The sequence below is a fragment of the Malurus melanocephalus genome, unplaced genomic scaffold (genome assembly GCF_030028575.1).
Source record: "Malurus melanocephalus ecotype Western Australia unplaced genomic scaffold, MMel_1.1 scaffold_11, whole genome shotgun sequence".
NCBI classification, from domain to species: domain Eukaryota; kingdom Metazoa; phylum Chordata; class Aves; order Passeriformes; family Maluridae; genus Malurus; species Malurus melanocephalus.
In genome coordinates this window covers 1,181,652-1,209,209 of record NW_026623243.1, presented here as the reverse complement: position 1 = coordinate 1,209,209, position 27,558 = coordinate 1,181,652, and the positions used below count along the sequence as shown (strand labels likewise).

At 35.6% G+C, this 27,558-nt stretch overlaps 1 protein-coding gene across 4 annotated transcripts in view; it reads left to right on the top strand.

Moving 5' to 3' along the window:
• The window catches only part of CADPS2 (calcium dependent secretion activator 2), a 270,492-nt gene that overhangs the window by 164,122 nt on the left and 78,812 nt on the right, over nucleotides 1-27,558 (top strand). For all 4 annotated transcript variants that reach the window (XM_057378528.1, XM_057378520.1, XM_057378511.1 and 1 more), the window contains exons 9-13: nucleotides 1,517-1,583; nucleotides 7,284-7,392; nucleotides 8,521-8,724; nucleotides 16,192-16,328; nucleotides 19,942-20,129. In XM_057378528.1, the coding sequence (XP_057234511.1) occupies nucleotides 1,517-1,583; nucleotides 7,284-7,392; nucleotides 8,521-8,724; nucleotides 16,192-16,328; nucleotides 19,942-20,129 (705 nt within the window). The remainder of the gene's footprint in view (nucleotides 1-1,516; nucleotides 1,584-7,283; nucleotides 7,393-8,520; nucleotides 8,725-16,191; nucleotides 16,329-19,941; nucleotides 20,130-27,558) is intronic.

Below are 27,558 nucleotides of genomic sequence, written 5' to 3'. Positions count from 1 at the left end.
TGAAAAAATGTGGCAAGATCTGGACAATTCGAAGGAGGCCACATCAACTGGTAATTGTGTACACAAAGCAAATTTTCTTATCTCTCRTACAAATAAAAAGCAGAGTAACCAAGTAAGGTAGAGCTTCAACACAGGTGTAGCAGGAGTTGAAGGGCAAACATTGGTGTCATAATAATAAAGGAGCTACTATAGAATTGGACTAACAATAATTAATAAGCAGGATGCTGAACATTTATTTTTGACACAAATTTGTCCTTTATGATGCCTAATATGGGGATGCCTAATATGCTTGAGTGTACACCCAGGACAGGCATAACAAAAGGTTTTGCCTGTGTCTTGCTTACTCATTTCACATAAGATGTTGGTTCATTGCTCTGTTTTTTGTCTGAGTTGCAAACTACCAGACAGCAAAGCCACAGAAGTGAGTAGAGGGCAGCAAACCATATTCTCTTATCAGAGAGGCTCATGTTCATCTGTCAATCATCTGACCAACCATCTCCCATCCTAGTTATTATAGCTGCTTCATAATGTATGTACCAGCATCCTCTGGAGAGTGCCCTGTGGAGCCTGCACGCATTGGTCTAGCAGACATTGTTCTGCCTTTGACCAGCCTAGCTGTACTAGATGTATTTGACAGAAGCCAGAAGGGATGTCTCATACATAATATTTTGCTCTCCTGTCAGGTTTTCACCATCAGATCCTTACCACTCATAGGATCTTGCTTACAATCTCACTTCTCATCCTTCTCTTCTTGCTGTCTTTGTTCACAGTGCAACATGACCACAGTGACAGAAAAAAAAGTCACTATAATGCCAGAAAACTCACTGCAAATTCTTGGGTAATGAGTGTGCTCTCTCTACCACCAAACAGTTTCAGCATCTGTAGTTTTCTCATCTCACTGGTTGATACTCCTGATTATATCCTCTGATTCAAAGCCTGGAAATTGCTAAGGTGACAAGGAGTTTTTGTCATCCAAGRGTCTTTATAGTGAAGTGCTTCTGTTTGGGAAATTAGATTCTAGTTTACTCTGAAAAAAAATTAATCTTGTGTATCCGCTGACATTGTGTTATGTGAGCATTTTATCAAGCTATCACTGGGACTGAATTCCCACAGACTAAATAAACACTAACAAACCTGTGGAAACCAAATGGAATAAAAACTGTTGGAGACTTTAACTTTTCTCACATTCAGTATTTCTGTGTAATCAAAAGTGTTCTACTTTAAGATACTTTTTCTATTTTTCAGATGAAACTGATGAAATAGAAGTGATAAGCAGGTTAATCTTTGCAAACATGAGGTCATTTGTTTCTGGCTTTTGTCTTATTTTGAGTGAAAAGGAWTGTCTTTGCATTTTTATGGTTTGAGTAAACAGAAGAAAAATCACTTTCTGCATATGACAACACTGAAGAAGCAGCTCAGTAGACACAGCAAATTAATACACCGATATGTGTTTGGTCCTCCTAATGTAATGCTTCTTATTAACAGAAAACCACTCCCTTTATTATTTCCTTTGCAGATATTTGTATGCTCTAGGACAGAAGGTATGGAAGCGGTGGAAAAAACGCTACTTTGTGCTTGTTCAGGTTAGTAGCCAGCCATGAAATTTCAATAAAATAATTCTTGGGCTATAAATTATGTATGAAGTAATTTGTAAATCAGTATCTTCAGGAAACATAGGCAGTACTACTCCAAGCTTCTTGCAGCATAGACATCAAGCTTTATTTCTTTTTTTTAAATTTAAATACATAGTAAACATAAATGTGACCAAATTTTATAGATATATACAAATGGGTCCCTACACTGAATGATATTTCAACTGAAATCTAGAAATTTCCAGATGAAATTTTTGTGTCCTTGTAATAGTCTGCTGACAGCTTTCTACAAGTACTCAATTTAAAATAAAGCCATATTTCACAACATGGAACTTACTGCTTCATTGATTCTGTCTCAAAAAATATTTCTTGGCTTTGAAATTAAAGCAGCAATAATTACTATTAAGAACTTTTGTGATTTTTTGTAATATTTTTTTTCTTCCTTGCAACATTATATTGGGTAAAATTATATAATTGTTACAGAAAATATGGTGTAGCAATTGTTCTTGGCCACAGAAATATGCTAGACTCCTAYTTTATAATTTTTTGTCCAACCCTGGAACTGTAAGTATTTTCACATGCTAGTAAATCCTGATACTGACTTGAGTTTAATAGAATAGTAGATTTTGAGTGCTTAAAAGAGAAATTCRTGATTTTTTGTGAGTCTTTGGAAAAATATAATGTTTTTCTGTTTGTGCTTGTCTTCAAATTACACTTGATGTTCTTCACAGTCAGTTCAGAGAATGCTGTTGTCTCCTGCTTTATTGACAGAAAACTCTTTAAATCTGATTCTCCCTAATTATCATACAAAGGTTGAAGCCTGTTAATGAGGCTTTTTTAAGAGCAAAAACTTCTAAACTACTTTACAGAAAACCTGATTTTTTTGCTCACTCTGTCAGTCACACTCACCTGGTCTCCTTGKACTCCTAAGTGATTAAAATCATAAGGTTGCAAAAAAAGTTGCTCAACAAGTTACTCAACAAGTTCTTTATTAATGTTAAAAGCCAAGAGTATTTGAAGGAGATTCTGGAAAGTCTACAGAATTCATTTGGGTTCTGATTTTACCTAAGTCCTTTGTAAAAAGGTGAGGACATTTTGTGACTGTTAATATTTGTTGGGAAGATCTCTGTATAGTACAGTTGTCAAGGCATGGATGTGAACAGAAAATAGTTTCAAGTTGCAAAGTAAAACACTAAGTCTACATGCTCCCTTGTCCATCATGCTTTTCTTTAACACTTATCCTACCTGTCACTTGTTTCACAAAAAGAATGAACTTGTTCTTGTCCTCTAAGGCACAGGTATCATCTGATTTTTAAACTGTACATCTAAGAGACATCTAATACTCTTAATGTGYATGAAATATGGAGCCATCATCTGGGACACCCCTTTATTCTGGCCAAGTTAATTTTAACCATTCTCTGCTGCCTATGCTGAAATCAAAATACTGGAGGAGAATATTACAGGAATTTTCCTACTGTGATGGGATTTAGTCATCTATTTCATTTTAAAACAGCTATCAAGTCAATAAAGCTATATAAAAAATACAATGTCAAATCAATATTTAGTGTCCAGACAGCTCTGGCTCATTTATATAGTCCTGCTGTGGTACATTCACTGGCAATAAGCTGAAGTCAATACATGTGAAATAAGCATTCAGTAATGAACCAGTCTGTTGTATTGATATATTATTGACATATTGACGAGTCTTCTTCTGTATATTAACTTTTAGCTTGCACTGGTGAAATATCAAGGACGTGAAATTCAGTGCTATCATTGCTAGACAGAGGCTATCAGTATGATTTACACATACTTTGGAAATGTAACTCAGTTGTGACATCAGATGAAGAATGTTGATTTTTGAGGAGTGTGATGTGTGTAATATGCACCGTCATTATTGCTGCACATATTACAAGTTGTTAATGGTTTCTGAAAGAATAGATCAAAGTTATACAAAAGTAACAGTATTTGGAAATTTTAACCTCTTAATTATATTTGATTTTTATCCTTTTATCCAATCACTTCTCTAAAAGGTTTTTAAGTTAAAACCAGAAAAAGTCAGGGCCATAACATGTTCGTTAAAAAGCTTCAGCTGGACCTGATGAGTTTTACTTCATTTATTGGCTGATGATATCTTCCTCCAGTAATCAGAATGCAGATCCACTTCTGTCATTTTAATTTCATCTGGTCTAATGTTTGAAAAGTCAGTCATTTTTTCCATGKTTTTTTTTTTTTCTAAACACATCAGCCACGCAGGCTAATTCTTGCTGCTGATTTCCTGAAGTGCGCTGCCCATGATGGCCTGTAGCAGACATCACAGAATCAGCCTCCAGGATTGCAGTAACACTTCCTCCCAGCRCATTAAACAGGGTCTTTGTGCCCTGTGGGGACATCCCTTAGTGACACTCCTCATAAGTCACATTCACATTTCTCTACCTATCTGTCATATAAGTTGTTGATTTTCCACCATGTTATCAAATAGGTAGAACAGCTGGTAGTCAGGTGTGTGGACATCTGGAAAATAACAAAATACAAGTGAATGCAGTTGTAAGAAGGGGATTGCCTTTAATTCTGTCAGGATTACCGTTCAAGAAGATGTCTTGATTCTGCTTTTTTTTCTGAGAATATGTTGTACATAGTCCTGACTTTTGAATACCCACTATTTAATGAAGTATTTATGCTATTTCTCTGAATTCTTAGGCAAAGCTAATTAAACCTCCATTAACTATTAATAATATGCTTACACCCAGTCAGAGATCTATATTAAAAAGTTAGAAAGTTATTATTTCAGGTTGTGCTTGTGATTCTCTCTGTGGCAAATGGTAGCAGCCACCAATGACCATAAGGAAAAGGATTTAAGAGGCTGCAAGTGTAAATAAATGAGGCAAGTTCTCTGTTTCTTTATTTTGTTGAAAAGTTTTTCCCCAGCAAAGTTTTCTGGAGTTTTTTCTGTTTCCTTGGTGAAAAAACTTTAAAGTGTCTCATTTTCAACAAAAATATGAAGTCATCAGTTGTGACTGATAGTTTCTTTAAAATAAGAAACTGCATTTGCARTGTTTGATAAAGTAAAATCAGCAGCATTATAATGTCTGTCTTGTAATAGAGGCGAGATTAAAAATTAAGAAAGATACATAGCCCAGACCTTCCACAATCTTATCTTGAAAAACATTTCAGCTGAAGAAATATGAAAAATATGGGCATCTTATGCATTTCCATGATTAGTGTCTGCTACCTTCCCTTTTTGTGGCTCAGATTGCCTGTACCATGTGGTTATGTGGAGCTGTTGGCATGAAAATGTGAGAGATGAATGTGGGTCCTTGTTAGGTTATTTCAGTCAATCAAATGGAGTAATTAGAGAAATGTTTTTACTACAATGCCAAGTATCAAAAATTAAGACTGTAGTTTGGTTTGCAAATAAAGGAGGAAGCTCTCATGAAATATAATGCTAATTGCAAAGGATTTAGAGTTATGTGACTAACTAAAGCTCCCTCCATGCTTGTGCATGAGGGCAAATGTGGTTTTGGGACTGTAAGGAGGGAAAGCCAAGCAGTGACAGAGACAATGCCACTGCCAGGCCTGGAGCAGATGGCGTGGTACAGGGATGAACCCTGTCAGAGTCTCCYCCAGAGGTGCCCACCATCCCTGACTGTCCCTGCCCACAGCCCAGGGCTCCATTTCAGCCTCCTGGGGCCATCCTCCATCCCCAGAGGTGCCATGGCAGTGCTGCCTCCCGCTCCCACATGCCGGGCCACCCTCCGCCTGTGCCCAGGGCTGGGCGTGCTGGGCCTGCCCTCTCAGCCCAGCATAACTTAAAATCTTTAAACCAAAACACAGTCATTTCTAAAATAGGTGTGTAACGAAATATGTGTAATTATGAATGAAAGCAAAACTGTGGGYTTAACATACAAACAGTGAGGTGAAATGATGCTGTGCCGTTCATGCTGGAGGATAGGCTGGCTGCATGTAATAGGCCCATGTGGCCTGAAAATCTGMATTTCTGGATGGGATTGATTGTCTTTTGTGTTTATGTATATTTAGCCTGGTTTTGGTATGCCCACTTAAGCAAATGTACCAAATCTAATGTGGAAAGCTGGCACTCAGTTTCAGTCACCTGACAGAGTTTCTCAAATTCTTATCTTTGGTAAAACTGCCTTGCTTAGCTAAGGAAATAATGAAACTGAAATAGCTATGTTTAATTTCTGTCCCCTGTAGACTCCTGCTGTGGTTCTGGWGCCATCAGTTTGGCATTTGAGGGCCGATGGCCATTTTGCAGCAAGAGCTGTTACACCTGCTCCTTTTACTTGTACAGGCTGTGCTAGGGCAAGTTCAGTCACCATGAGCTGCATACATGTAGCATAACACAGTCCTGCTTCAAAAAAGCCCCAATACATAAAATAATGAAATATTTTCAGAGCATTGCCAGATAATAGTATTCCATCCTTAATTTCAAAAAAAAATCTGTATTTTACAGAGAGTAAAGGTACAGCATCAATAAATACATGAACTAAGCCAAAATCAGCTATCCAAATTTTACTTCAAAAAGGATCGTTTCTGAAGTTATAGCCAAAACAATAAATTTAGATAAGTTCTCTGAGCAGTCACCAGTTGAAATTAAGATTATCCATCATGTATCAGATGAGCGCCTTCCCTATCCATAAATCCTTGCATAATTTTACAGATCTAAGAAACCTTATTTTAGTTCAAAAGAAGTCTGTCAGCCAGGTATCCTAAAGTCCTTGGAAATGGGAATTTTAGAGATGCATATACTTTCAGTTCCCTTAAGTTTCAAGTGTTCASAGACTCATATGGTCTTGCTTCTGGTCATCTTTTATAATCTTCTCAGCTCTTCATGTAAGGCTGGAAACACTTTGGTTTCGTTTCAGTGATTGCTTTTCCTCTCACAGTTATTACTTTTCTTTCTTTATAATTCTTTATTTTTCCAGTCACTTTTTACTCACCTCTCCTTATAATTTTCTGTTCTGTCTACAGAGTCAAAAACCTCCTGGTGACACATTCTTTTCTCATTGCTTTATTATATTTTTTATAATTGTACTTGATGAAAAGTAACCAATGCTGTTCATATAGGCTGCAAGCTGTTTGGACTATATAGTACTTTATCTAGTGAGCCAAGCAAGCCGGAGGTGGGTGAGAACATAGATGCAAGAGGTACAGAAATTAGATTATAAAATCAAACTGAAAGTTTTGGTGCTTCCCATCATTAGCTAGATTTGGCCAGAGTATATGTTCCTTTTTCCAGTTACAAGATAATTGTGTCACTCTTTCTGCAAACAGTACTTTTATGCATAAAAGTCCTTGTTTTTTCAGTTTCTTGGAATATATTCCTTTTTTTCTCTTACAGTATACTGAAAAATTTGGTCAATACTACAATACCAAGTGTTTTCCCTACCAGAACCTAAATGGCTTCCCTTCATTTTTTCATAAAGCATCAGCCCAAAATGTATTTCAGGAAAATGCAGAGACATGTGTTTATGTGTTATTTTGTTTGGGGTTTTTTTCATTCCTTTTGGCAGAAAGGGGAAAGAATGAGAAGTTTTAACTGTAAATACTTCTGGAAAAGAAAAAAAGAAAAGTATTTATTTATTCAGTGCAAATGAATGCTAATTTAAACCATGGTACATTTTTTAAACAGTTCTGGAATGCAATTCAGTAATTTAGAAGTATTTTCTTATTCAGGTTAGCCAGTACACGTTTGCAATGTGCAGTTACAGAGAAAAGAAGTCTGAGCCTCAGGARCTGATGCAACTGGAAGGATACACTGTGGATTACACAGCTCCTCACACAGGTACTTTCCATGATTTTGAAGTAGGATACTGAAGCCCAGTATGTTTGTGTAAAATAGTTGATTCAATTTTCTTGTTTTGATCTAGCAGCAAAAAATCCCAAGGCTCTTTGGCAATTATTCTGCTAACACATTCTGGTATGAAAAATCGTACTTTTGGAAAGAAGCCTGTTTTAAGGCTAATGAGCTCTAAACTTTACTGTAAAGTTTCCTGAAACATTGTAAGACCACATATAATACAAGAAAAAAAAAAAAGTGAATTTCCTTTTCTTATTTTGATGGGGGTGGCATGTGTACTGTCGTGTACAGTATGTTCATAAATAATTTAGAAAAGAAGGCAAATTATGACAGTGCTTGTGATTGATAGACAAATTACTCATAGTAATCAAAAATAAATTTGGAGGTATCAGAGAACATTGCACAAGTTAATATTAAAATGTCAAAGGGAAATCAAAGTTACACAAGCAGCAAAAAACAATTCCACCTATGCAATGCAGGGTTACGAAATTAAGAGACTTCTGAGATATTGAAGATTGATTTTGAAAATGTTGGCTCAGTGTTTAGAACAATTGAGAAGGCAAACAATGATCAGAAGGTGTTTGGAAAACCAAAACAATTCTGTAATAAAGAAATCCCGAGCACAGTCACATTGAGTATTGCGTGCTGTTCTCATTACATGCTCTGAGGAAAAAAAAACTACTGAAATGAGAAAAGACTAAGGAAGACCAGCACTGAAAAGAGGTATGGAGCTGTCTGTTCAATAAGAGATAAAGTTGGCAGGGACTTTCAGCTAAGAAAATAATTCCAAGAAAGAAAATATGTTAAAAAATAGCATTTGACCCAGAGAAAATGAGTAAGAAATACGTTGGAGCTGAGTTGAAAGTGGAGYCATGTAAATATTTTCTCTTGTCACTTATATATTTATTCTACTTACGTTACTTCCATGTATTATTATTTGATCCTTACAGCTCTATATTTATCTTATTTCTAGGTCATAAATACTTACAAAATATTTTAACATACCCCTCCACACACACATACTCAGAGTAAACCCAATAATATAATAAACATTGATGGTGATTCAGAAGTGACTTGTATTTATCAAGATTACCTTCTTATTTACTGCTTCAGGTCTTCAGGGTGGTCGAATGTTTTTCAATGCTGTTAAAGAAGGCGATACCGTGATATTTGCCAGYGACGATGAGCAGGATAGAATACTCTGGGTTCAAGCTATGTACAGAGCCACAGGTCAGTCTTACAAGCCCGTTCCTGCAAGTCAAGCTCAGAAGATGAATCTTAAAGGAGGCAATGCCAACACAGATACATCCCCACTTTGTAAGTTGGCTTTTGTTTTCTTTTCTCCTTTGCTTTTGGTATAGGTGGTAAAATATGTAGCTGTTCCCTCCAAGAAGTTTAATTAAGCAGAACTTATTCATGAGGCAAATGTGCTTTGCAGTTCGTTGTTAGGCAGAAGCTCTTTAACTCAGATTATTATTRACAACAAGGGATATCCTGACTTGCAGGTCATTATTTTTATTATAATCCATGAAAATACAGCAATTAGYTTCATATTCCTTACAATTGACCCACATATTACCATGGAGACAGTGTTTGGTTTGCATTATATTTTTCATTAGCCAGCCAGTGTTGTGTTGAATAAAAAAGAATCAATCTRTTCTCAGAATTGTTATAGATTTGGGTCAACTTTATCATACAGTGTATGCATTAGTTACCTAAAAATTGCTATGCAGACAGTACGCTGTGAGTTGAAAGGCACTAGATGCTAATTTTTTTTGGGAAATAGTGTAATATTAAATAACATTAAAAATTATTTAAATTATTCAGGTTTAAATTTTCATCSCTTTTCTTTGAGGAAAATATTGTTTTAGAGAAATCAGGGTAAACAGCATATATTAAACATATCTTTAAATATTCATATCTCTTTGAAAGTATTCTTTCATGTAGATATCTGCACACAGGAAGCATGTATGGGTTTTTTAATGTTTTTACAGAGGCTGAGTGCAATCCAAGGATCCTTGTAGCAGCCATCAAATTTCTGCAATGTCATATGACTGTATGCAATAATCAATCATCATTTTCATATAACCGCAAGTGTACAGCGATAGAGGGGAGATACATGTTTTAGACTAAGCTTGGTTTTATGTCCGAAGTCTGTAACAGGTCCACCTAAACCCATTCTCCTCCCTCAGTCCTCCTATCAGTCTCATGGCCTTCTATTCATCCTCTAATCTTATACAATTTTATGATTAGAAAACACTGAAATGTGCTCATTAAATTTAGAAATATTTATCTAAAATCCTGATTGAGCTGTGAAGATCCTTGGAAAAAAGTTTAGCCTCACAAAAGCACTGACGCCTGTTTTTACTCTGAGACAATTTGGAAGGGAATTAATCTGAACCATTTAGTGAAATAATGTTTCATTATGGTGGTGTTAAGCTGAAGTGGGATGGAATTAACGTTTCAAAAGCAAAGGCAGGGCAACTGCCAAGGAGAGCTTCCACTCACCTCCTCCCAGTGAGCTGGGCTTGTGCTGAGTGGTGGCAGCTCATTGTGTTCACACCTAATGTCTCAACTTCATCTGTGCCAGTTAGAAAGTACAAAAGAAGTGGCCACTGTCAGTAGTGGCCAAGGAATTGCTCCTGGTTTTGGACACAGCATTTACCTGGAAGTGAAAGCAACTGGAAAACTTTGACTASAGGGCTATGCAAATTATAGAAAGAAAAAGGTACAAAAAAGAATYACAATTTTGGATATACTGAAGTTATGTTTTCAGAGATAAAATTACTGATAGCGTTAAAGAATTAAACAGCAAAATTGTCCCATCTTGATATTATTTTGGACACTATTTTAGAGTGACTATAGTTCTTAGGTGGAAACCAYAGAAAAAATAAGTATTATTTTAAAGACATTTTAAGGGAAGGTCAAAAGCCTCAAATATTGTGTATTTTTCTGTCATGCTTATGTCTCTACTTACACAAACTGATATAARTAAACTGTATATAAATAATCTGTGGCTAATGCATTTCAATGTTGATATTTGGTAATATTTCACAAAACAATTCATAATTAATAATGCATAAAATTCTTTGCAATATAGTGATTTGTGGAATTAATTTAATGTGAGGTTTAGGACCATTGTTTGACTGATTTCTGTAGTAGCTAAATTCTGTCTAAATGCGGAAAAATTTTTTGTTCGGGAAGTAGAAATATGCATCATCAAATTAATCMGTTTTTAAGCAACTGCAAGAAGGAGGGTTTTCATGTATAACTTTACATAGTTTCCTGGGATTCCTACTTCCTTTAAATATATAATGTGCTGATTTTCTTGAGAGACTCTTTTACTCCTAAGAAGAATCTATAGCTGACCTTTTGTCACATTTAAATACATTGAGTTTCACAAGAAGTTCATATTCTTTCCCCTTAGAAAAATGTTTGCATGAAGCTAARTGTCTTTTATTTTTAATCAAGATAYAAATCCAAGTACTTAAGAGTCAGCATATAAATTAGATTCCAATTTTTTCTTCTTTAGTATGATAGATTTTTAGTATTAGGAAATACAGWTTTGACCAGATAATTTGTCAATTACTATTTTCATGATTTATATTTTCCATTTAATATATAATTTAAGCATTTCCAGCCAATACAAGATCACATTGTTTTTATTTCTACAGTACATCTTGCAATGCCACCTCTGCACACAGAAAACCAACTTGGGCTTTGAAAAACAAATTTCAGTAAATGACATTTAAACCATGTCCCCATCTTCTCCATTCTCTAAGATGAAAAATCAACTCACCCTGATAAAATGTTCAAAAAGAATTTTCAGTAACTTGGAGAAAATTAATACCTTTAAACTGTAGGATGTAGAAAAAAGGCACCTTGAGGAGACATGTTTCAATGTTTTTMKATATTGTGTTCATAAAATATCTTCTTTCATCCTGAAATTTYCTTGATCATTATAAAAAGCATTTGAAAGTTGTCATTTAACAGAATCAAACTACTGTTGTTCCTGTCCAACTTTCAAAATGTATACTAGCCAATTTCTTCATCTCTAAGCAAATTGTATTGCTGTTTTGTGGTATTAGGTGACTCCAAAACAGAAGCAAAGACAGGCTAATGTCTGCACTGATCAAGAAAAAGAGACTGATCTTCAGTTCCATTGCTCTGCATAGGCATGTTGAATGCAAAGCGTGTTTAAGGATGCATGATTGTAGAATAGCCTGAAGTTTCCCAAGAACATTGATGTTTCAGGGAAAGCACCAATTCATCAGATCAATCATCAGATTCATCGGAGTCACATAAAGGTTCAGGAAGGGACCCCTTTCGTAATGACCAATGTATTAGGAGCTATATTCATACAGTTGGAAAGTATGCTGCTGGAGTGCTGAGCACTGCTAATAACTTGGTCATTATGCAGGAGATAAAAGCAGCACATGAGCAGATTGTCATGTCTTAATGAAGAAATACAAAGGCAAATTTTCTGAACCTACACCCTCATGAGTTCAGAGAAWATCTCTTACAATTATTTACATTTTTAGAAACAAACAAATAAAATATTTTTTTTTCATTTGTCATGGTTTTCTCAGCAGGCTTTACAGCTTTATGTCCATCATAACCCTTTTGCCATTTGAAAGAGTGGAGTAACTCCACTTTCCCTGCATGTTCCCCCATCCCCTTTATGTCCATTTCCTGCTTGCCTCCAACCACCCCTATCTCCCTTCTAGAAAGAACATGTTAACACCAGCCTCCACCACCTTAGGTGGTCAGTAAGTCACCTGTTTGCTCCCTTCTGTGCTACTCAGAAACATGTAAAAACTACCTATTATCCTCTTCAAATCTACCCTTCAACAAAATACTGGCAATCAGTCAGTATGGTATCCCCAGCCTGACAGTCTGGCCAAATGGGCCTGCTCTTTCTCACTCTCTGCCACTTTCTCTGCAGAAGATATTTCATGGTCTGGTACCTAAATTATAAAGTTCTGGGGTCATAGATTGCCTCTTTGGCCTGTGTTTCTAAGCACGTAGCACTTTGGAGTCCTGGTCAATGACCAGGAGTCAAAATGTTCCCAATGTAAGCTGTCACTGTCTGTCTYGAGTGGCACTTGAAGGAGTGTAATGCATGTCTTACCACTGTCTTTTCCAACCAGTTCCAGCCCCTTCTGTAACAGAGTCACAGTTCTTACCCTACTAGGCTTAGTCTTTAAATCTTTTTAATCCCCATCGTACTAAAATGCTTGGCTCTACCTGGTCTTCTTTCCTGCTTGCCTGAGCTAGTTCAGATTGTTTTCACGATGTTTAAACTCAAGCAGAGATGTCATTGAGAGCCACAGAAAGAAGTAGGTCACCACTCTGCAAGGCCAGTGCCTGTGGTTCACTCTAGCACAGAGGAGATGATGCAGGAAATGTGTATTTGCTTCTGGGCTGGAACGGGGGAGAGATGCTGTAGAGGGATGCTAGAACTACTAGATAATGTGCCATAAACATGAAATTCTTGGTAGTCTTAGTTCAGTCAACTCTGCTGAATCATTGAGGATTTTTATAGCCTTTGCAGCTGGACTAAAATCGACAGCTGCTTACAAAGGTGGCAAAAGGCATACTCAGAATGCTGTTCTGCCAAAATGAATATCCTTGTCTAAGAGAACTCCCAAAGACATGCTAAAACTCCTGCAATAGCTTTTGTTTGTTTTTATCATCATTTGAAAATGTATTTATTTGTCCTATCTTGATCCAAAAAAAAGTTGGTAGTTTTTTGGCTAACAGTTTCCAAAAGAAATAAACCCACAACCTGAAACAGGCAGTGCAGCATGGAAATAATACACAAACAATGATTTTGAATTAAAGGCAACTTGGAAAGCATGGCAACAAATTCCATTAAGAAGGGAAGAAAAACTAATTGTGAAAAAGCAAGAGAAATATTACTGCTTCAAAGCTCTCCCCAAATATCTTTGCAATATTTTCCAAGATTGAAAAAGTGGATTTGTATTTTTGTATTTTTTTCTTAAACAAGGCACCTTATTTGCCTTTTTCATTTGCTTGTTGTTCGAACCAGACAGCTAATGATCATTTGTGTAGAAATTTGAAAAAATTAATCACTCTAACAATTTTTTAAAATAGGGTCTTAAGTARCCTTTTTAGTCACAGTCATAACATTTATGAATTCCTCAAAAACTCTGCTCAAGATCTTAATTTTTTTAAATTCCATTTTGTTTTAAAATATTTGCCAGTTATCTTGTTTGTATATCATAGCAATAAACAAAAATGAAATGTATTACACTAGATCTATTTTTCTGTTACTTCCTGCTTGCCTACAGCTGGCAAAGGTAAGTTCTTAGTTGTTTTTCTGTTGCTAAAATTTATTTGGTAACAGATCTTCTGTTACTGTTTGACAATGTTATTTGTACTGATTGATTCACTCAAAAAGATGAATAGCCATGGATCTTTCTTTCAGAATTAAATATTAAAAATATTTATACTTTAAAATCAATGCAATTGTTCATTTTGCCCAAATTATGTAATAGCAAATTCAGCTTTTGCAAGCTGTGTTGTGTTCAGTAGGTCACCTTAAACATTATGATCTTCTGGATACTGTATCAGTATGTTGGACTTGTTTCATTTGCAACATCCAGTCACCTGATTTCAAAATAATTACTTGTCAGTACTTAGATCTTCTCTCTTAAAAAAGGGGCAATTTTTATATTTCTATGGTTAACCAGAGTAAAAAGCAAAAGGTTAGTTTAAGAAAGATTCAGCTTTGTATAATTTATACATGGTGGCAAAAAGAAGTATTAATACTTTTTCATTTTTGTCATTTGTTTTGCTATAAAAATCTCTTGATAAAACTGATATTCTTATAAGGAAAACTTATCAGTAATGTTGAAATCAGTCACTTGAAAATTAAATATAATGGGTTTCATAGAGTTTTATTTGTGTTTGGACATTTTGGAAACTATAACTTCATATGTTGTTTGGTACTTTTGTAATCATGTAGTGTTGATATCAGTTGTTTATCTKTGAATTAGCGTGTTTAAATACAGTTAAATTGCACTAATTAAGAGAGAGCATTTCCTGTATCTGTGTCAAAAATACGAGCTTGGTTTGTCATCAAGGATAGGCCAGTCTCATGGTCATTGAAATATTGCTAATCTGTGTAATTACATATGCTACAGATCTTTCAACCATTTAAAATACATGCTGCTGTTTCTCTGGGATGATGGTCTCACACCTTACACCACTGACATATTGTCATACTGTTTATTTGCTACATCCACCTTGGTGAAATCTGTCACATGGATGTGACTCTTGCTTTGACAATGCAAAGTCAAGTGATATGAATTAGTTTCTGCATCTTTCTAGGATTTGATGTTGCAGATCCTTCAGCTTGAATTAAATAATTCTCCCATCCACAAATACAGCTGAAAGTTGGACTTGACATGGATCAATATGATCTGGGGCTAAATTTCTAAATGTGACTGATTATGTTAGCATCATGCCCACAGATCAATATTGAGTTTTATTATGAACCTGACTCTATAATTGGGTTTAATCAATAAACTTTTGTCTCCTTTCTTTAGAAATTTTAGATTTCTACTATGCAGGTTTTCAAAATTGCATTTAGGATACACTTAGATCTATACTTTTCTGGTAACGAATATAAAAAGACCTAGGTTTGAATTTAAAGGAACAAAGAGCTGAGACCCTATTGAAAAGATAAGTCAATTTTTAAGTTGATAGGACTGTTCACCCCAGTACAGTCTATAGAATCCAAGACAGCTAATGTGCTAATACATAACTAGTCCTTTTGGGCACTGTAAGGCTTTTTCTGTCCATACTAGATAGATAATTCACATTGAGGACTTTGACAAAACATAGCATTAATGAAAGCAATCACTAGAGCTTCTCTTTTGATAAACCCGCGGGGTTTAAAGGCGTTGAAAGATGCAATCTGTGAAGAACAATAAATTTGGGCCTTTGATTGAAGTGCCATTTGGGATGGTATGTTTTCTCAATGTATTTACACAAAAATGCTGCTCCCTTTTTCAGTACACTTTGCTGGAAGGTTGAAGGAGCTCTTTGCCATTACTACATTAAGGTTTGTCTCATTAAAAGCCGAGTACAAAAAGAAGGCTGGAAATGACCTAGCTCAAGCCAGTGTGTTCATTTCTGCTCCAGTTTGCCATTTGAGAAGTAGGCTTCAAGCCATGATGAATATTTCTATTAAGTGGTACTTTCAACGGCAGTAAAGATGCTCTTTCTTTTCTGTGGAAATAAATGCATAAACCTGTTCAGGGTTTTTTAGTTTTTTTCTTTTTTTTTTTTTAATATTTTGTGGTTATTATGCTAAAATTAGAAAGAGAGCCTTACAAAAGCAGGAAATTACAGAATATTTTTCTTTGCTACTCAGAGCATTGTTTTTAAATTGAAATATTTTCAGAGCTCACTAGACAACAATGCTTTAAAACTTTTTTAATGTACTGTGTTGTGTTTTATGGCACAAAAATTTCTTTCTAAATTTTGGTTTATCTGTCAGTGGTCAACATTTTTTTTCACTGTTACACTGCATAGATTGGCATGATAGAAAAATAATTCAGAAATAATATTTTCAGATTAAAAGATCAAGACTATAATAGGTTAACTGCAAGCATCTCTCTATATGAGTTATTTCTTTGAGATATTTTCAAGAAAGCATAGATGCTGAAACTTATRTGCTATGTGTACACTTGTGTTTTTAAGTCTAAACACACACTCATGTTTTGTTCTGCACATTTTTCCTTTGTATAACAGATACAGACCGTGGCCAGAAACATGGCATGGATGAGTTTATTTCTGCTAATCCCTGCAAATTTGACCATGCTTCCCTCTTTAGACTGCTTCAGAGGCAGACCTTGGATCACAGATTGAATGACTCCTATTCTTGTTTGGTGAGTACTGGCTGGAAGACAGATATAAAGAAGTGAGAAATAGTTGTTACAAAGTAGTCCTTTCTTCCKCATTCATTCAACAGCTGCAATTGTATTTGGAATAAAGGGTCCAATCGATTGGTTTTAAATTTGAAAATTATATACTTGCAAGCTGCTGCTGTGCCACGCAATAGAAAGCAAAGAGACACAAACTGTCTCCAATTTTATCAGCTGAAATGTATCATATCCTCTGGGGAGGTTTGAATAAAAGCAGAAAGTTTTCTTAATGATTAAGAACTCCTGTGGCAGGATTTACTGACACCTATAAAGGTGCTTTAAGGTCCGAATGAAGTTGCCTCATCTCAGACATTTTCACTTCTATTGTAATTCTTCATTCCACTCTGGTGTGAAGGAAAAACACCAAAGAGAGGAGGCAGACCCATAATTTATAGATATGGGATATATGTATTAGCTGAATTGCAAGTAACGAATGGGAGTATTATTATTAAGCAAAAGCAAATAGAACGTGAGCCCTGTATCAAAATGAATGTTTTCCACATTCAAAGACAGCTATAAAAGGTAAGATATTGGCTGCAGTTTCCTGTTCCTACAGTAGTTTTCTATTCTGTGCTTTGTGGACTAGTTGAGGATGGGTCTGCTTCAGGTTTTGTTTTCATTAGGGAAAACCAGCAACAATCTTGTGGAATTTCATCAGATTGTACAGATTTGTTAAACAGGTTTCTGTAGGTAAGACCTCATAACTTCCTGAGGCTTTATTTTTCACCTGATATTATGTCTGAAATAGTGATCTCTCACTAAAGATCTAAAATGCCTCACAGCACATAATCTTCTTTTTCCTTTACTGTCCCAACTGCAACAAAAAAGGGGGATTTTTACTTCTTTTTTTCCATTGTTCTGACTAGTCTTGTAATACAAAGATAGTAATTGGAATTTTGGGTTTGTTTGCAGTTGTTAAAAAGGGGGGGAAATGATTATTTGATGACAGTTGTCTCCCTTTTAAAATACTGCCAGACATGTATGTATAGAAAAGTTAAAGGACTCATTTTCTATCTGTGGGTTGCACACTGAATCAAAGAGGCCCGAAGGTACATCTGTACAAAGTAATTGGCACTCAAAGAGAAAATGGTTAGCTTTCTACCAGTGCATTGGGGTCAAAATCTTTTTTTATAATAATAATATAGTAAGACACTTAATATAACCTTGAAATCAGGAACTTTTAGAAGAGGTTAGGTGAAATGCACAGTGCTATAGCAACCATAAAGCAGATGTATTCCTTACCACTCTTTTTTTAAATTCAGCTTTTAATAAGTGGAATGGGTGATTTTTATTTTTTTTTTAATTGCATATTTGATCATATTTTTTTTATTTAAAAAAATGGGAATGTCAAGGTAACAATAGAATACATGGACAGATAAGTCTGGTGTTTTTTTTTTTTTTTCTAACAGCTCATTTCCTATAATTTTTTAGAAACAATTCATCCCTTTATTTCAGCAAATACAATGTAACTACATGTACAACTTGCAAAAAAAATTTAAAAGTGTAGGAATCAATATTATGCACAGATCTGTATTACTCTATGACCTAAACTTCTTAAATTCTACATTCTTCTTGGTATAGGGAGAGTATTGAGGAGGTTGGGGTTTTTTTTGAGGTTTTGAGGTTTTGAGGTTTTGGGGTTTTTTTCAATTATAAAATAGAAAAAAATGTGGTTATCTAATACCAATACATTGTAGGATATAGATAAGATACAGTTACGTGTTTGTGAGACTTGTGCATGATATGAGATTGAACACGGGCAAAGAAAGTACACATTTATATTAAAAATGACCACACAAACAGGTATTTTAAGAGAGACTGGAGTTTAATCAATATGTCCTTTAAAATTTTCTCTTCCTGTCACAGTTTTATCCTATGGGAATGAGCAGAAATTTAATAAGAGTTTGCTTTTGTACTTTAGGCAATGATATGCAGCATTTTGTTATGTTTTCCATAAAAATGTAGGCAAAGATCAGTTACAATGACAACATATTGGCAGAATATCAGTCACAAACCACTGTTGATTGTATCCAGGGCTAGGATGCATATTATTGCAAAAGAATCTGTTAAAATCCCTTTTCTTTCTTCTTTCAATAGAATACCATATTTTCCATCAAACACTGTGTAAGCTACATGAGGCATTGCAGCATGATCAGATATTAGATTAAAATGCTGAGTTCTGCTCTGGGTTCTGTAAAAAAGCTAAATGTTCTCTAGAAACAGCTGAAGCTCCTTGAATGCAGTGGAAACATTGACTTAAAAGAAATCATTTAGGAGCAAATAAATTTATTAAATATGAAAKACCTTTGAGGCATTCTTGTTTGTAGATAATATGTTCAGCTGAAGAGTTGAGGGAGAATATAAAGTTTGAATTCCTACCTCATGCATGTTTTTTAGTAAAGTTAAAACACAGATTTTTAAAAAAACTGATGTGAATATATTTTTAAGTATGGTATTTTTGCTCATATTTTAAATCAACATTAAACATCTTATCTTGCAGAAGTATTCACAAGCATTAGGGAAATACTGGTCTTCAGCTGCTATACTGATGTTATAAATTCATGACTTTGCAAAATCCTGTTGCTTATACAAGTGAATTATGTATTTGAGTTCAGGTATTCCTCAATCTCTCTTAACCGTTTGATGAGTTGGAATGATGAGAGATGATGAGAGGGAAATATAAAAACAATTTAAATAAGAACAGATTAAAATGCTTCTGTAAAGCAACTAAGCAGTAACTGTAGTTTCCCAAGATTTTATATATTGCTTCATGCTGCTTTTGGAAGCTCACTGTGCTACTTTTATCATATTTCTGCATCAAGAATCAATTATATTCTTTACACTCTGGATTCATTCGAGAACTGTTTTTGTGATGTGAAAGAATCTGTACTTTGCTTATGTCTGTTCAGGGTATGCCATTCTGGTCTCATCAAGACTGACCAAGAAAGGTCTCAGTAGGCCTGAGAATAGCTAATTATTATTGAAGGTCAAATCTTGCTCATCTTACTCAGGTGGCTTTTAGCAAACTATCTAGCTCTGTAGCTCTTTATTACTAAAAGTTGCTCAAAAGTTACTAAAAGTTCATGCATGTTACATAGGTAAAGAGTTGAATTGTGATCAAAATATCCAACTTGTGGCCACAGAGAGCTTGCCATCCAGGAACTGTTTTAATGTCCATGTTAATGATGTCCTTCAGCATTGCCCAAACCTTAGTTTGTATTTTACAATTGTTTACTAAAACAAAATGAATTATTTTAAAGTGTTAGTTTATGTTATATTAGATTTGACATAACTGTACCAGACTTTGGATGAATTAGCATATTTTTTGTAAACTATATCTTTCATATTAGTGGTAATTTATAACTGCACAGTGTCCTGACATTTAATCCTTTCAGTAAAAGGGTTATTGTAGGATTTACCTTCCAGTGCTGTCAGCATTAGTCAAATRTTCATTCTAACATAAAAAGTTTATGTAATGGACATGAAAATATATGTTTCTATTCTTTGTTTGATTTAAAGCTGAGAGTCAGAAAATAAATCCCAAAATATTGCATGGCTTTTTGCCTTTTTCTTTCAGGGCTGGTTTAGCCCAGGTCAAGTCTTTGTGTTGGATGAATACTGCGCTCGCTATGGAGTGAGAGGCTGTCACCGCCATCTCTGCTATCTCGATGAACTGATTGAATATTCAGAAAATGGTTCTGTCATTGATCCAACCTTACTGCATTACAGCTTTGCATTTTGTGCTTCTCATGTTCATGGTAACAGGTAATTTAATGATATACATTTTTAATTCATCAAATTTAAATGGATACTCTGAATGAAAGTATCTATAGGTTYTTGCATTCACCAGGTAGGGACCTGCACACAACAGAAATCAGTTCACGAAAGTTTCTTCAGGGGTATTGGAGGTTCCATACAATTATTATTTTAAAAAATCTCCTTTCAGTATGTATTAATGTAATGTGTTTTCTAGAGAAAAGGATCTCATCCTGTTAAAAAGGTAGTCTTCTTCATTGTGCATTTGTTGTGATACTAAATGGTGTTTTCAATAAACATTTTGAACAATTTTGCAGTTCAAAGATAATTTTGACTTTTTCTGCAGTCTTCTACCTTGGCAACTAGTCATACTGAACTGAGTTCTTTTGTGCTATGATGGAGAGAAATAACATGTATTGGGAATTGGGTGTGACACCCCCCCCCCCAGCCAGGAAGAGCTAGGATACTTCTGGAATCCTTTCCACTAGACATGGACTACTGGAGCTTTTGGTCCCAGTGGTGGTCTTGGGATKATATCTTCATTCTACTTTGAAGTGAAACACTTAAAAAAAAAAMAAGTTGTTGATTTGCTATGCTAYGCAATTCTTTAAAAGAAGCACTGCTTCATCYATGTCTTATTCCAGACTGAGAGGACTAGCTCTGCTGTGGGAGAGTGGCTATTGCAGATGAGATCATTGGATAGCTCAGGTCCAGAGGGACAACAGGACATCTCTAGGCAAACCTGCATGAAACAGTCAGGTACAAGGTCAGACCAGGTTGCTCAGGGCTTTTTCCAGTCAGGTCTTTACCCAGTTTGAACCTGTCTAATTTCAGTGTAGTTATGTCTATTGCCTCTTGTCTACCACCCAGCACTCCTTGGGGCTGTCATTCCCCACCTCGACACCTCCTATTCCGCAGGCTGGGCAAGCCCAGCTCCCTCAGCCTCACCTCCAAGCACGTGCTCCAGTCTCAGACTATCACAGTGGCAATTCAATGAACTTTCTCCCTGTCTTCCTTGGATTTGACTGGGGAGTGAGGCAAGCAATCTATCAAATTATAGGAGAACCCTATTCTGTGCACTAGACTTGTAAACTGATGTATGAAATATGTTTAAGAAGTTCAAAAATAGCAAGGGGAAACCCAATAGATCCTCCCACCTGATCCAATCCTGTCACTAGGGGAAAACATCACAGTCCCAAAAAGAAATTACTGTGTTGCTGTCAGTAAATTCCCAGAACTGAATCTTGGTAGGGATTGGGAGAGAGATTTTCTGCCCAAAGTGTATGCTTGTGTTGCTTTGCAGCCAGCCACAGAGCCTGTTTTGTCCTCAAGACAGAGGAGGAGAGGCAATCCTTATGAAGGATATTGTTTCCTTCATTGGCTCAGACAAAGCCTCATCTGGAGCTGGGCATTTGTGACCTGAGTGATTTCATAGTGGTAGATTAACAATGTGTAATACGTGATAATAATATCCAAAATTGAAATGTTTTTGAATGTGCTTGAAATGCTGTCAAGAATCTTAACATTCATACTGGTAAGTTAGGAGATTTCTGGCTTTTATTTGGTAACCTATTCTCTGTAAAAGCATGCTTCTTTGTCAGTTTCTCAAGAACCTGACACATTCATATTTCCTATTGAGTCTAAGTCTTTGTTGTTTGTCRCATTTTTATCACTGGTTTCAACCTAAGAAGACAAATATGTGTGATAATTGCTCAAACTTATTTCAAGAATTCAAAAGAAAGGTAGATACATTTCTTTTTATTTCATAATTTGAGTGAAGGACAACAGTGCGCGCAGTGCATGAAAATATCTCAGGGAGCACATCATTTACACAGTGGTAAGCACTCTGTATTCTGTCTATTCCTACTGTACAGATATTCTCTGAATAGCATTATGAGTGTTTTAGGAATAAAAGAAGTGTTGAACAGAGAGGATCTGACTAGAACTGAGATATTGTAAAAAGGAAGAAAAAAGAAACATGAAGAAAGAAAAAAAGTAAGTCAAGGACAGAGGCAGACACATTCAGAATGACAGACACATATACTGGCACATAATATACCCACTCATTCATTTACCGCAGCACTAAGAAATAGTAAAAGGTAAAAAAGAATTTCACAGACAATGCATGATAGGCCAAAGTTCTAGGCTGGTCCCTGGCATTATACATCTGTGTTTTGTAAGTCAGGCTGGGAATCAGAAAGACCACAGAACAAAGGGCTTTATACTCTGGGCATGATGTATTTAATTTATATGTCACCTTTGCTTCACAGAGAGATCTTAGACCCTCCCCTAGCCTGGGAAAGATCATCAAAATTGATCTTGAAGTCAGGTGGTAGAGGAGCATGTAGAAATGCAGCCATATCTCTAGTTCATATTGTCCATTTCTTTTACGTACGAATTTTAAAATAACAGGCAATCTAGTGGCATCGGTCAAACGATCAGATACAAGTGGTTTTCACCTTCATTTCTGGTGAGGAGAAACTCAGACTGAACCTGCTTTCGCTCTTTTCACCCTTCACATGTTTTCAAAACTGAYGACATTTTTTTGTACCTTCAGGTATCTCTTAAGGTCTTCAGCTACGCCCAAGGACTTGAAACATTTTTCATGCCACAGGTTATAATAATCTTGCAGAGTTTGACAGAGTAACCATTACAGCTTTTAAAAGGGTGTACCATTTACACCCTTTTACAGGGTTTATTTCAAAACACCCAGAATAAATATGTAAAAGTTTTGTTTTCCTAGAGCTTCAGGGATATTTGGAGCATAAAGGAGATCTRAACTGCCCTCCAGTGTAGGCTGTATGCAGCAGACCTTGCCTCCAGATCTCAAGACAAGAGATAGAGAATAGTCCACAGCTTTTTTTTTTTTTTTCTTTCCTGAGACGAAGGTATGAGTAACAACTTCTGGTAGATTTATCAAGMATACTGGTACTTCGTGTGTCTTACACTGGTGCTGTTGGTTTGGGAACAGAAATGTTTGGTCAGGGTCAAACATAATGTGCTGAGTCCTAGACTGAGAAATTCAAGGCTTTTTTGTGCCTTTCCTTTCCTGTTCGTTAGTCCATTACAACTGGACTAACAAACTGCTTGTGTAGAAAAGGTATTTCTGCTTCTGTGTAGATGACAGTCTTAAGGCATTCTCTTCCTGAATAGCCAAGAAGGAAAATATATCACTAAATATATCACTAAAAGAAAAGCTTTACTTTGTTCAAACAAATAGACACCMTTGTTTCTGAATCAACTATTTTCTCTAGTCAATAATATCACCTTTAATTGTCTGTACTTCTGGTACTATATAGTTTTACAGTAGCATCACCTTTGGCTTCTCATCCCAGTGGTTTKCTTTTGAAATATTCCATGGTCATTCACATGAAATATCCTATATGGTCCCCATCAAAATAGTTAGTTCACAAGTAAACTTCTTGCTCTGCACTTATGCATAAACTTACTGCTGGTGAGAGTGAAATGGGCAGAACAAGGAACTATAGGACATTCCTGAATGCTGACATTTCAGTCTAAACAGTCCAGGTAGGAGCTATTGTTTTCTTCCCCATCACGTTCACTCTTGTCTACTTTTCATGCTGTGACTTCTATTCAGTCCCTCTTGCCTGAAATGAATGCTGGTGGGTATCACATGAAGTGTGAAGTGACTTCTTTCCACCTGCTGAGTTACTGACTGAATTGAAAAATTCAAAATTCAAGCATATTCCCTTGTTATACGTTTTTCTATTCAGAAAGATATCTGATATATTGGAAGTTCAGATATGAGAAGTGAATGTGAAAGTAATGCTACAAAAATCAGTATATAAAGGAAGATAAATGGGTTGGTTTTTTTTCCTGTATTGTAAAAGCTTCGGCACRTGTGTTTCCATAGAGCAGTCTTATTGAGTCAGGGTTTTTCTAAGCCAGTCACCTGTCTCTGGCATTGACCTGCTTGTAGTAAAAGAAGGGCAAGCATGTGCAGTATTTCCTCTTTTAGACCCCCAACTCTTTGCAGTTCGGAATATGCCTGTTTGGTGACCTGGAGTGAGTCTTTACTTCAGGTACTTGTCCATTGCACCCCTGAACCTCTGTAAGCCCTTTTCACCTTCAACACCTCTGGCAGCAAGTTCCACAACTCAGCCTCCTCTTGCTTGAAGAACTCTTGCTTTGAACTTGACTCCTACACATCTCATTCCATGCTGCTGCTATTGGAGAGACAATGGAGAAAGAGGAAAAAWCCTGTTCTGTGTCTTTGCTCTCTAAGACTGAAGAATGACAAGTGAAAAAAAGCAATGATTGCATTGGTGGGAGTTTACTGCTATTTCCTTATCCTTTTCTGGTGTTCCCAGTCAAAGAAGTTTATTTGCTTCTTTGACTGCTACTGAACAGCAGCAGTTTCATGGATTTATCCATCATAACACCAGGATCTCCATTCTGAATAACAGCTAGGTTTTCTTTACATTCACCTGTGTTTATCACTGCTGTTGTATTGCTACCTGATTTCATGAGGTCTTCCTGGTCTTTCCACACTATGCCATGTAACTATCAGTAAAATTACATTTCCTATCATCTCAGTTCGCAGCTGTTAGCCAAGTTATTTATGAATAMTGTAAAATAATACAAGTCTCAGCACAGATTTCTGCAGAACTCTACTGATAACATATCTTCATAGCAGGTACTCACCACTGTAATTTTAAATGTAAATGRAAGGACTTTTACACAGACACAGCTTAATAACCTTAAAAGTTTTTGGTTAGGGAGTCTCGCAAAAGAAGTTTGGAAATCCAGGTATTTCATATGAGTCAGGTCATACTCATCCACTTGTTTTCAATCCTTTTAGAGAACTTCGAGATCAGAAGGTAAGACTTCTCTCTCATGGCTTCAAAGCCATACAGACTTTACAATAAAGAATATTTACCCAATTTTCCATATTTTTATCCTTAAATATCCTTATATTATAGGTCCTTCTAATTTGCTGCAGTGTGTGTAATACCTACTAGCCTGTTGTTCCCTTGGCCTGTTTGGAGACTTTGTCTGATTTTTGTCCTCCCATTCTGATTCTGACCTCCCACTCCCCAGGGAGATGGTGGTTCTCAATGAGAACTTTTACATAACCACAGGTAATTCAGGTTGCCAGGTGGTCCTGGCAGCTTACTGCTGTCCATTTTTCTTATTTGTTTCAGTAGGCGTTTTTTTTAGTTGCTTGCATTTTTAACAGATTCTGTGYTCAAATTTAAGAAATCTTTTGCTATGAACAAAGAAGGGTTCCAGCATAGAATTCTGCCACTGAAAACCCTCAGAGAAAATGTCAGTAGAAAATGAAACATAATTCATACTTTATTAAGAAATATCAGAAGAAAGTTCTGTGTATTTAAGGTTATACTTGCCATCTTAGACAATGAAGGAATGCCATTACATACTCTTACCTTGCCTAAACTTTATACAGTATTTTATCATTAATTTTAACTGATTACTGCCTTTACATGCTCTTATACGTTAGGTGAAATKATACTGTACTAATACATGCTTTGCTTTTTGGTAGAAGGGCATTAATGAATCTCACCTAAAATAAAACTGCATAAAAGATTATTAAAATCAACCCAATTTATCATCTTAATCTGTTTTAGTGGCCTTCAGAATTGGCCTTTTTCATTCAGTTGTGAAAAAAGGGCATGACCCGTAAGCAGATGTTGGAGCAGCCTGAGAAATCCATATAGCAGAAGGCTCTATTGTGCCAGTTTCATGTCAGAACATTTGAAGAATAGTTAATGTAAACAACAGAATGCTGTTTTCAAGTGTCTTCTGGTTAAAGCTATGTTTGAATGCCATGTGGTGATGCACTGTCTTTATTTTCTGTTAATAAAAAGATGTCTGCTCTCTCTGCTTCTAAGCTGATAGTGGAAATCATTGTTCTTAGATTTGTCTAATATAAACAGTGGACTCTGCAAAAACCTTGATTAATATTGCATTTTAAAGGAAAATTTTGATATTTAAGTTCTTGAATATAAAGTCCCATAARTAGGTAATAAAAATTCTACATCAAAATTATAAACAATTTAATCTTTGGTTTACTAAGAAAAAACCTTTATCRAACTTTTATCTTTCTAATTTGAAACTTGTCACTGTTCTTTCATTTGATTGTGCATCCTGCTGAATATAAAAACAAGTTCTCTTAGAAAATACTGAAGTCTTCTAAAACAATTGGTTTCTAGAGGAAAGGATGCCATTTATGTTTGGTTCTGTTTTTTCAATGTCCTTCAAATGTACTTTATTATAGAAATGTATTACAGACCTTAGCTGAAGTAATTTTTTWAATTTTATTTTGCATCAAAATTTCTTATCTTTCTCTGGCAAATTATTTTTGGTCAACCTTATGGTTCATACYTGTGTGTATGCTAGAATATTAATCTGTGCATTACTCTCCTCATGATGTCTGTTTTCATGACAGAYGAAAGTGTTGGTCTACGTTATTAATGAGGAAAGTTCACTGAGGTCTTTTAACATTTTTAAATCCGTAAATATACAAAAGAGCACCAATATCCATGATGTTCCATAGGGAAAACATCAGCCATGTTTAGTATTAGTATTTCCAAGGCTGTCTTAGCAAAGCAGTCTTGCTTAAGGTAACAACTCACTCTCCAAGAGGCCACTAGGAGAAGCTGTTTCCAAAGTTGAGGGCTGGAAACAATCTATAGTCAACCCAGTGTCCATCATATCTAAWTCCCATTGGAACTGGAACACAGTTTTATCTCATATGCTGTAGGTATTCACAATAACCTTAATCCTACAATTCATCAAGGGACCTCTACAAATTATTGCAGGTTTTAAGACCTCTAGAGATCAAAATAATTCTGGAGGGTACTCCAAGCCTTAAAGGATTATATAAAGTGAGGAAAAACAGTCCATTCCAACAGGAAAACTGAAATCCAGCTCCTAATCAATCAGCACTCTCAAGTAACTTGCTGTAACTTGCAAGATTTTTGTAGTGAAAATAAGTTTTAAAATTCAGGTCAACCTTTATTTTTGTTTCCTTATTTAAGTGATTTATGGTCAAACAACTATTTTCCACTTCAGTTTACTAGCTCTAGTTCATGARGTATTTATTTCTCATCTCTTTTGATATTTAAGTCTGAGTGAATTAAACAGTTTGACTAGTGACCAGAGATAAGATTATATCAGTGCCAGTTAGACTGTGATCTAAGCAGGTAAAACAGGCCAATTCAAATCCAATCGACAGAGTTCTCAAAAAATGGGAAACTAATAYAAGTGAGAGAGAGAAGGCTACTCAGGTTTTGAGTGTTCACTGTTTCAACGAGCTCTCTAATTCTAAAAACTTGTGAACAGTAAGGAGGAAAAAAGAGTATGGAGTAAAGAAAAACTCACTCTCCATTCCTTTCTTAAGAAGATGATGTTAAAATGAAAGCTTTTCTTAAGTCCATCTCTTTTCTTGGCCAAG